General features: G+C 35.6%; 1 protein-coding gene across 1 annotated transcript in view; it reads left to right on the top strand.

Moving 5' to 3' along the window:
* The window catches only part of LOC149239228 (nuclear/nucleolar GTPase 2-like), a 307,088-nt gene that overhangs the window by 104,802 nt on the left and 190,146 nt on the right, over window positions 1-12,140 (top strand). Inside the window, exon 3 of the mRNA XM_089369804.1 lies at window positions 2,461-2,590. Coding sequence (XP_089225930.1) covers window positions 2,461-2,590 — 130 coding nt within the window. The remainder of the gene's footprint in view (window positions 1-2,460; window positions 2,591-12,140) is intronic.

The raw sequence follows: 12,140 nt of genomic DNA, 5'->3' as shown, positions 1-12,140 counted from the left end.
TTCCTGGAAAAAAAAAAAAAAAATAAGGCTGTTCAGATCTTCTGAAGATAAATCTGCAGCAGGACAGCATCCAGATCGCACGAGTGAAGGCTGTATGAGCACATGGAGGTTGCAGGAGTGACAGTAGGGCACAACAGATTTGCTGGTGCTGCGCAAGTACAGACTCTGGTAACACATGTGATGCAATTTTTGCAGTGGGCAGGTTGCACATGTGGAGTGCAAGGCATACAGGTGCCAGACAGGCTGTAGGAGAACAGATCAGATTTTCTCAGGGGCAGATTTGCCAGGTTTTTGCTGTAAATCTTCCAGTTAATTCTCCATGGGCCTTTTTCCCAGTGAGGAAGCCCTTGGAGGCTTGGAAGAAATTATGAATGATAATATGAATTTTGAAGAGCAAATATTTCTGTGTATTTTCTGTGGAAATTGATTTATTTTATTCCGCTGAAATAATTTTTATTTACTAGTTAAAATCCCAGTAGAACATTTTATTCAGTAAGCTGAAAAATAAATTGAAAATCTGCAAGGAATATTTACTAAGAAATAATTTGTCATTTTCTGGGGTTAGAAATTTAACAGGAAGGTTGTGATTGCTCAGGTTAATGTAGAGAGAATGGTCACGAGAAAAGCAAGGTGAAAGACTTCCAGGATATAGAGGTAGAGAGAATGTCTCCATGAAAAGATTGGGTTGCAGCTTTATTAAATAATTCTTTGATATTGTAAGTAATGTAGAAGAGATAACAACCTGACTTCAGCCATACCTAGGCCATGGCACAAGGGAGATGTCACATAGATATGGGGAAGAGAACTCTCAACCATGTTGTGAAGAAAATATGAAGTTGAAAATGCTGAGAGCAAAACTTTTGTAGCATCCAATTTAACTTACGGTAGATCTTGATCTTGTGTCTTGTAAGGTGCTTGATGAAGATATTGCTTATAAAAAAGTGCTGAGCCTCAGAAGGGAAATGGAGAAGGGGACAAATGCGCTATTGAAAGTGTAATTATCGGCTCATCTTCAAGTACATAGGGAAATTAGAGGATGCTATGTTCAATGGCAGAAAAGGACATGTTGAAGAGCCATTTACGATTATGCTGATATAAGAGCAAATTAAGAAAAAAAGGTCACTTGATTGATAGGAATGGCTCCAGCAATAATTGATTGGGATGACCGGGTATGAAAGGAATTTGTGTTGGTGGATCTATCAATAATTGATTAAGATGACTGACTATGAAAGAATTTTGTGTTGGTGGTTTGCAAGTTCTTCACCTTGGAAGGAACAAATTCCCATAGGGATATATATATATATATATATTTAAAATGCAACTCAATTGGGGATCAAAACAGTTTGTACGTGGAGGAAGCTTTCCTGGATTCAGCCTTTGGGCAAGGTGTTTTGAGCATCTCTTTGTACCATGTAGTTTGGAATAAGAGGGTTGCATAAAAATAGACATGCATTTGAAAATAATTATTACAAATACATATTTCAGCATGTAGATATCAAAGTGAAACTTGTTTTTGGTTAGTTACCTTTTAATGGATTAGTATATAAAAACGGAGCAGAGTTCTCTATTTCACAGGTTGGAATTAATGACCTGAAATGTGTTGAAGACAGCCAGAGAAATGGTTAGAGAAGAATTAGAGAACATATTAGTGGAAAAGGGTTTATCTCGGTTTTTAAGAAGAATTATCTTCGTGATTATGGCTATTTTATTTGTCATTGAACTGTTTAGTTTTAGTTGTTTTTTACCACTGCATTTGTTTGACAAACATAGCTAGATTAACTGTGAAGGCGACCTTTGTTCTTGGGTGTTTCTAATTTCCGTAAGTTAATATATAAGTAGTCATGGTATTCTATTGATAAATATGCTTTCTTTATTATATATAGAAATGTCTTCCCCAAAAACCTATATAGTGTCGGTAAAAGAATATCCTGAAGAGTTAACTACATCCCGAACTCCATTTGGACATTAAAGTGTTGAATTTGCAAGCAATTTTCATATATTATTTGCAGAATAGGACCTATGTCACTTAAAATATGTCATAGGTAGTTTTTGAACGTATGCTAAGAAATTATTGTTAGGAAATACTACTTTTTTTAGTTTTTCCTTTTCTTGATTATCACATATAAACTCATCTTTTGCCATAACCTGGGATTCAATCCAAGAGTCACGGTATATTTCTATATATTATGTCATTTAGTGGGTTGCCCTTTTTAGTGAACTTGCAAGTTGCACCTTTTCATTCTTGTTGTTTTTAGTTGCCTTGCTTTTATAGCTTGGCAATTTGATTTGCGTGTAGAGCATGTGGTTTTTCTTGACTCTTCATAGTTTTGAATCACCCCTTGTCTTTGTTGTTTTCCAGACTATAACATGCATGTAAAGGGACAAAACTTATTTTTGTTTTTTCTATAGATGTGAATAATTTTGACAAGGGTGCACTACTAATATGATGTTTTACTACAGCAAACAAGAGTGCATCTTCTAGACACAGAGGCTTTCCAAGATACATTTGGGCCAAAGCGTAAAAGGAAGCGCCCAAAACTTTTGGCAGATGACTATGAAACTCTAGTTCAAAAAGCTGTTGGGTCACAAGGTGAGTTTGAATATTGACACGTTGTATGGAATGGAATGTTTGAACACAATTATTAATGGATCTTGACATTGATAGAGGTTTTTGATGTTTTAAGACGTTATTATGCAAGAATGCTACAAAGTATGCTAAAAGACAATGAGTTGGAAAAACAAAATTTATCCAACACTCGAAAATAATCTAATGATATTCATGGTCTTCCCAAAACATATGGTAATCAATTCCTAAGGTAATATGGGTATATATTCTATAATATAGAATAAAATAGTATATAAGCCATTATTAATAGAATTTTACATTAAAAAAATTAAAATCCATAATATTAAAAACTAAATTGAAATATACATCACCTTTTTCTGTCTTGGTAGAAAGTCAAAGAATTTGGAAGCTGATTAGTATCAACATTGGGTGGTAAGATCTTGTTGGCCCTTGAATTTTGGAGGACATTTTCTTATCTTGGGAAATGAAATGACAAGGAAACTTGAAGAGAGACATCTTTAACTTCTGAAAGTCAGATTACCATTCTGAGATATGGAATCTGGAGAGTTTGAAATTTGAGAAGGATGGCTATATTTGAGATTAGAGAGTTCAATATAAGAAACAACATGATAAAGATAATGTCATTGATTTTGATGCTTAAGGTTATCTAACTCAAGGCTGAAATTATTAGAGGTCTGATAGCTACAAAAAGGTTATTTGGCTTCAGAGATGGACCTTTGCAGAGAGAGCAAATGGTGAAAAGAAGAGGAGTACCTGAATTTGACAAGCAAATAACGTTTTCACTGCCTATTTTGATGGACAAAAAGCAATTTAGGGAGAGTTGGGGTAGGGGGTCTTGTTTGAGACTCTGATAGAAGTCACTGTTTTGCTTAGGGAATATAGTTGAGTGATTACTACTAATAATCAACTTAAAGCTCATGTCATGTTAAAACTACTAGAACTTGCTTTAGAAAAGGGAATTCAAATCTTAAATGAATAGACGACTTGGCAATTATTATAGGATACAAGAGAAAAAATCAAACCATCTGATGAATATGAAGTGGACAACACTACAAATAACAAGATTAAAGCAGTGTTTTGAATTTTTAAAATTTACACATATAATGGGAAACTTTGAATGCAGAGGTGGATAAGTTGTTGAACCAAACTTCTGTGAAGGAAGTTGGTGTGCCATTATGTGATCAGATGGCTAGCTCTTTTGGCACATTTTCCTGCCCTGTGTGTTCCTCAACGAAAAATAGATTGTTCTTGATGTGTCCCAAGGGTCTTTTGGTGAAGCTTCAATTTACTTTAGTTTAAATGTTATTGTACAGTGGCCATAAAAGGCTAGTGGGAAAATAAGAAAGTACAAAGATATGAAACAGTTCAAGGAGAGTGTCAAAACAGATGCCGTTGAACCTTGGGAACTCATTTGCATGTTCAGCTGCCATCAACACTCTTGGAAGAGGCAAATTGATTTATTGGAGGCTGATGCCTGGATAATTTGAATGGGCATCAACCTTTGTAAAGAAAAGGATCTTTCCTTAAAGAGACTCTTGTATATCATTGTAATATTATATATTATCAATAACATCATTTTGGCTTCTTTTGTAAAATATGAAAGTTCTGTTTAATGGTGTCTTAAGATTAGAAGAATTGAGAGGCCAAGAAACTTTAGCATCTTTAATTCACCGTCCTCATTGATTCTCAGTGTCCCTAATTCTTCCATAATGGTCTTTTATTTTGTGCTTTGATCCTTACATTGGTTAACTGAGGAGAGCCTCATTAGTCTAACCTGCTCTTTGATTTTCCTCAATAATAAATTATAACACAATGATTGTCATCTACTGGGGTAATTTCATGAGCCACTTTTGCATCTCCTTTATCCATTCTAGCTTTTTCAGGGAAACATGTCTCGCATGATATCCAGCATAATATCCTTATCATGAAGACCAATGCCAAGAAGAGTCACCACTTGATGTTATATTTACACTATCACATGACATTGTAAAATGCTTCCGGTTTTCCTCCCTTGTCATATGGGGAATCGAGGCTTGGGATGCATTTTGGAATGAATATTTGGCATGCATTTCTTCATTTTCAAGGGTGGTTGGTTAACTAGTGGATTTTGTGTCATCTCTTTACTAACTACATCATCTATCAGTTGGACCTTGATCACTAATAAATATGTCTTCAAGATCCAAATATCAAACCATGACTGAAGTAAAGTGGCAACCTAAGAATTTTTCTTGGTCATTGAAGTTTTCACAACATGACATGAGATGGTGGGCAAACTAAGTAATACTCAACTTCCTTAGCCTACATATAAAGTTATCATTCTTTCATATTTTAGCGTTTCCCATGTTAAGGTGGTGAAAAAGGATGCTAGCATGCTTAGAAAAACAATCTATACTATTGTCGAGTTAATAACCTGTAGACAATAATAAACTACTTATCTTTTTGACCTTGACCATCCTTTGGCTATCTTTCCATTATCATGTTCTACCGCCTTATATTCATAGTGGTTAGATACCTCGTTGAATTTGATAATTCCCACTTGAATTGATTGTTTGCTAAAGCATCTTCGTCTAAAACCATGACTTTTGTTTTTTGATTAGGATTATTCTGTAATCTTTTGACAATTCTACTCAAGATTTGCTTCTAAGTTTGCAGACACATTAACTATTGTATTCTTGTTTGGGTTTGTGTGTTAATTCCTTATCTTGGAAGCACCTAATCCAGTGATTTTCTTCCACAAAATATTCTTGATTACAATGTGGGAGCTAGATGAAATCCCTTTGATCATTTGTAATCGAGAGGGAAGCTTTTTGGTTTTTTGGCTTTTTCATTCCTTTGTCCAAAATATTGCTTTCCTTTTACATGGGGACAACCTACCGAAGTTATTGATGATTCCTACTAGTCTCAAGCAACAAATATTTGGAAACTTATCTCCCATGTATAGGCTTCCTCCTTAGTTTGCACAATTGACTTTATGCTTTTTTCAACCAATTTCCTAAGGAAAAACTATTTTTTGGGTTAGTTTTCATCATGATCTTTTGTTTCCCTTTCGAGTTGAGAAGATAACTTTCATTCTCTTTTTCTTGGGGAGAAAAGAGTACTTCATATTTGTGTATTATATGATATCAAATAGAGGCTAATCAAACATCCAATTCCCATCATTGATAGTGCACAAATAAACTATAATGCTATATTTGCTCTCAAACATGTTTTATTAAAGGTTAGTTCATTCTTCCTGTCACTCATTTTCTCAATTAATTTTGATAAGGTTTATGATAGAGTTAAGGGAGATTACATTCTTGATATGCTCTTTTGTTTGGGCATTAGGATATTCTTGTGCCACAGACACTATGTTTGTAAATGCATCCTATTGGAGTTTTTGTTAATGGCCATTTACCAAGGTTGTTTTGCGACAAAGATTCCACTTGAATTGATTGTTTGCTAAAGCATCTTTGTCTAAAGCCATGACTTTTGTTTTTTGATTAGGATTATTCTATAATCTTTTGACAATTCTACTCAATATTTGCTTCTAAGTTTGTAGACACATTAACTATTGTATTCTTGTTTGGGTTTGTGTGTTAATTCCTCATCTTGGAAGCACCTAATCCAATGATTTTCTTCCACAAAATATTCTTGATTACAATGTCGGAGCTTGATGAAATCCCTTTGATCATTTGTAATCGAGAGGGAAGCTTTTTGGTTTTTTAGCTTTTTCATTCCTCTGTCCAAAATATTGCTTTCCTTTTACAAGGGGACAACCTACCAAAGTTATTGATGATTCCTACTAGTCTCAAGCAACAAATATTTGGAAACTTATCTCCCATGTATAGGCTTCCTCCTTAGTGTGCACAATTGACTTTATGCTTTTTTCAACCAATTTCCTAAGGAAAAACTATTTTTTGGGTTAGTTTTCATCATGATCTTTTGTTTCCCTTTTGAGTTGAGAAGATAACTTTCATTCTCTTTTTCTTGGGGAGAAAAGAGTACTTCATATTTGCGTATTATATGATATCAAATAGAGGCTAATCAAACATCCATTTCCCATCATTGATAGTGCACAAATAAACTATAATGCTATATTTGCTCTCAAACATGTTTTATTAAAGGTTAGTTCATTCCTCCTGTCACTCATTTTCTCAATTAATTTTGATAAGGTTTATGATAGAGTTAAGGGAGATTACATTCTTGATACGCTGTTTTGTTTGGGCATTAGGATATTCTTGTGCCATAGGCACTATGTTTGTAAATGCATCCTATTGGAGTTTTTGTTAATGGCCATTTACCAAGGTTGTTTTGCGACAAAGGTTCATTTGGAAAGGATGCCCTCTAGCCCCTTATTTTTGCATTTTTCATGAGATGTGCTAGGATATTTGCTTAGGGCTATATTTGGGTAAAACGTAAAATTGGGGCTCTTTCGCTCATATTGGTTGTTGCTATTTGGTAACTCCAACTTTGTTTTGCTCACGATTCTACTCTTTTTCTCAAAATTCACAGAAAGCTCTATTGGAAAACCAATGTTGTGTGGATATTATGTAATGTAGTTGTAGTTCTAGTGATTGAGCAGAGTACTGACTCTTATTATTGGTTAGGAGGATCTTCTAACTTTGCTTGTCAAAAATGGAAAATTATCTAGATTGATCAAGTTGTAATATACTTGGGTAGTCCCTTTGGTATTGAAGTATTTTCAAAGGAATTGTGGCACTTTGTTTGAGCAAAGTTTGAAAACAAGCTTCTTAGATGGGTTTTTGATCATTTACAGTAGGGGAGGTATAATCACTATTACATACATAATTTTCGTAGTAGGGCATGTATTCTACTCCCTTTTCTTCCTTTCGTTTGGGCAAATGAAGTTGGAAATAATTCTTGTATGATTCCTGTTGGGGAAGCATAGAAGGAAGAGAGGTCTTTTGTTAGTGTCATGCTACTCTACAATTTGCCAAGGGAGGGGAGAAGCTGTGATAGTTTTTAATGATTTATATTACATAACTTACGATGGACAAGTGATCTAGAATCATGTTAGTTTTTGTGTCACGAGAGAATGACAATGAACATCAAGTGTTGTTGACCATATTAGTGTTGAGCATGTGAGAAGCTCGTTATTGAGCCATATTGTATGCCCTTGTTCAATATATGCTATTGAGCTCATGTGTCACAAATATAGAACTTGCTAAGCTACATTCCATATTAACACACTTCTCACTACATAAGAAGTGTTGCACAAAGAAGGAAAGTGGGAGAATGAGGCAAAGAGGAGGTTGAGTAGCGAGCCTGCATCACTCTTGCTTTGAATTGAGGACTTCCACAATTGATTTGGTGTATGATTGAGGTTGAGGAAGAGGCAACCCAATCTTCGATGAAAGAATAATTTACTCCAAACACAAGATTTCTCATGAGTGATTTCCTTTGCATGAATTCATCCCAATGATGAAAAAATTAAGAATTTAGTTGGTCATTAATTGGCTTTGCCCTTGCCAGCCTTGACATATCCTAACCTAGTTGGCAATATTGATATGCAAATCGAAATGCTTTCTCAAATGGGAAATTTATTAGGTATTCCTATTGTGCCATCCTCTATCTTGGCTAAATGTGGTAAAGAAAATGAAGTTTTGGTCCAATAGAAGGGCTATGGGTAGGGAAATGTTATAGCAGACTATGGATCTGGAATCCGGGAGGTTCCGTCGTCCATGCAAGAGGGAGATTCCATGGATCCTAGCAAGGTAGTCATCTATGTGTACGTAGAGGTCACTTCCAACACTCTTTCATTAGCAACTGTGTTCGTTGTTGAGCCTAATGTTCAAATTTCGTCCAACACGGGTGATCTTGCTTTTTTAGAGGATGTGCTATTTGATTTCAACATTTTCTTAAACAAGGGATATAATGAAGGAAGAATTTATTACACTGGGGGTTATTCCATGCCTATGAAAGATACCTAATGAAGATGCATTCTATAAATAGTGTATTCTAGATTGAGAGATCAAGATTATTTTGATGAATTATTACTAGGGCCTTGGATCCTTTTATTTGTGTTTACTATTCAACTCTGGTGCTATTGCATGCTATGTGTTGCAATACAACACTAAAACATTGCAAGTTAGTGTTGATGTTGTAGCTTGGGCAAGTACTTTTGCATAGGTCTAAGTGTCTGGGCAGCAAGAAGTCTCCTAATAGCACTTGAACCTTAACAAATTACTTTAGTGATTAAAGTAATTTCTTTTATAAGAGACAAATGATTTAATCTCCATCTAATGCAAAAGTTATCTGCATTAGTGAATTAATTGAATCTCAATCATCGATCTCGATTCTCAAGTGTAACGAGATCTAATCTTAGTCTCTAATCACTTTTGAGATTAGGGTTTTGGATTCAGTTGTAATTCAAATGTATAAAAGAAGGGCTAAGCCAAGGGAGAAGACACAACACACAGAGGCACAAGGCATTGAGAGAGGCATCTCAGTGGTGGGTGGAGAAGGACTTCTACTCAAGTGTGTTGGGTCCAAGGAAGTTGCAAAGGGGGCAACAAGGAGATCTAGATCAGCCAAGTCTGGGGCTTGATCAACTGGATTAGATCCAGATTGTTGTATGTATTTTTCTTAGTTTGGGCCATTTTCCTAATAAGGGAGAGGTTGTAAGGTCTGCCTAATGAAATGAAGAGCTGTTGATTGGGAAAAAATTTCTGTGTGTGCATGTTTGAGATTAGTTGATTTAATGTGCTTTTGTTGAATATTACTTTTTGTTTATGTTAAGAACTCAGTTGTGCTTTTATTCACAAGTTCTTGGAGCAAAAACTCTGAAGGAAAAATCTTTGAACTTTCGCGTGCTAAGTTTGTATAGGCGTCAAGAGGCCAGGTTTGACTAGTGAATGTACAAGCATCCAAATTTATTTTGCTAGCACAGGGACATATAGATTGAGTTCATACGCTGCACAGGTTCAAAGAAAAAAAATATTTTGTATGTTTAAAAAAAGGTGTATATGCTCGCTAAAGTTAAAAAAAAAAAAACGGGGGGGGGGGGGGTTGACTGTGGTGGTTGACAACCATGGGACCAGTTGACAACCAATTAGCGACTAACAGTTTCAAGCAGCCAGACCTATCAACAGAACAAGGTGCAGGTTTCAAAGGTGGTTGGGTGCAAAGATCTCATCGAGGGTGTCACAACTAGAGCAGAGGATAGTGCAACAAGTATTGCAGTGGTTAGCCACTGAAGACAACTAGGCTGCAGACTTGGCAAGGAAGCAGTAGTTCCCAGCTTAGAGATTGTGTGCATGTGCATCGGGGGCTAGATAGGACAACTTGCAAGAGGGTTAGGGCTACAAGCTAATAGTGCTATTGGATGCGCTGCCACCATTGACCAACAAATAACGTCGGGTTAGTTTGAGGTTGAGAGGTCAGAGTAGTTGCAGGAAACAACAACCGGAGTTGTTGGGGGTACAAGCGGAGACGGGTAGATGGCCCACATTGGAGATATATCTGTTGACAGACAAGAGTCAAGGGTCAACAGGGCAAGTGCACTAGGTTTCCATTGTTAAACAAGGTTGGCAGGCCTCAAGGGATGTGATATTATAGGTGAGCCATACAAGGTTATACAATGTTAGTGAGTAGCCAGAGGTGGCATAGGGCACATGATAGTGTTAGTAGCAACGTATTTTTTAGTTAAGTTTCTGATATGGAGATGGCTGCAATTGGTTTGAGGTTTGAGGAGACAAGTTGGAGGGCACATATAACTTCATTTCCTGAAAGGGGAGGGTTTCACTAATTCTCATGGAGGATGGCATATAGGAGTTTGCTAACACCAAACTGATCCCACCTACAAATGCTACAGATTTAGTCATCCAGAATCAAAATAATGTGAAGGCCAGAAGGATTATCTTGGATGCACTGAAGGATCATGTGCTTCGTCACCTATATGAAAAGAATACAATAAGGAAGACGTGGGAGGCTTTGATGAAGTTATACTACCAACATGAAGATGATGTTGAGAGAGAATCTTAGGAACACCAAGATGACCAAATTAGATACAATGACCTCTTATCTCACCAAGATCACACATGTTTGTGATGAGTTGGCTGCAGTTGAGGAGGTCGTCATAGTTGGAGAGATGGTAATGATGGCATTGAATGACTTCACCAAGCCATGGGTTTCTTTCATCAAGGGCATCGTAGCACGAGAAAACCTCCCTGATTGGGATAGATCGTGGGATGATTTCATCTAGGAGTAGATTCAGGGCTCTATTAGGAGGCCAATGCTCTTACCAACCAGGCAATGAAGAACAAAAGAATAGGTTCGAGCGGGCATGAGGAGTCAGTGTCACAACCGAAGAATAAGGACTTGACCAAGGTCAAGTGTTTTGTATGTCATAAGACATGACATTATGTATCATAGTGTCCAAAGAGGAAGATGTGTGGAAAGGGTATGCAACTGTTTGTAGCTGTGTCGACAAAAGCTAAGGCAAAAGAGTTTTTCAAGAAGTTTGAGATGGAATTCACACTTATTTCCTGCCTTTCCTCGAGCACCATACCTGTTAGTGTGTGGCTATTGGAGAGTGGAGCCCCTTGTCATATGACAAAAGTGCAGGACCTGTTTGACAACCTGATAGATTGGGACTTAGAGATGCATGTGGAGTTTGGTTTTGATACCAAATTTGCAATGAGGGGAGTTGGGACAATGTTATTCTAGTTGGAGTTAGGTGGTATGTTGAAAGCTAAGTTACCAGGATTTAGATACGGATTTGCCATATTTTTTAAAATTTAGGATCCAGATTCAACAAGGAAACGACAGTTATGTATAATATATAAATATTTTCCATAGTGGGGAAAAGGCTACAATAATCATGGTCACTAGTCTAACCTTTGTTGATACAATTTGAAGACCTCAACATGCAGCTGCATCATTATGTGTAGACAAAAGTGGACACCTAAAATAACTTGTGTGGTTTGTATTAAAGGCGACTTCCACTCTTACAACATGCCTTTAGGTCTTGAGCCATTAATATGTTTCCTACAACATGCCTCTAAGTCTTGAGCCGTTAATATGTTTCCTTACTTTTGAAGATAAACATTAGCTAGTCAAAAAAATTATAAATTGTATAAATACAAAATTGTAAATGCATAACTTATATGATATTTAATATGTATTTTAAATATATGATACAATAAATTAATATATTTAATTTTAATATTTGTATTTACTTCCACATAAATTATAATATAAATATAGAACTTAATTTTAATTTATAATTTTTTAAAAGACGAGTTTGTAATAATTTTAAATTATAATTTTTCAGATGCATAAGTTTGAAATATATATGATTAATTAATTATAATATTTTAGTTTGAAAATTAAAATATAAATATCAAAACGTAACTTTAAAATACAAAGTTTAATTAATATATATAATCTTATAATTTTATAAATTTGTTTTTTATAGTACCATTTGAGATGTTCTAAATTATGTAGTTATTAATACTACCCTTTGCTATTCCTAAACGTTGAGTTCCTACATCTGTCTACATTTGTACGTGAATAATCTCCAGAACGTTAATTTCTTTTTTCCGTCAAATGT

The sequence above is a fragment of the Pinus tabuliformis genome, chromosome 8 (genome assembly GCF_031772625.1).
Source record: "Pinus tabuliformis cultivar Carrire ecotype Pingquan chromosome 8, CPIR1, whole genome shotgun sequence".
Lineage (NCBI taxonomy): Eukaryota > Viridiplantae > Streptophyta > Pinopsida > Pinales > Pinaceae > Pinus > Pinus tabuliformis.
This window is presented reverse-complemented; position numbering and strand designations above follow the sequence as displayed.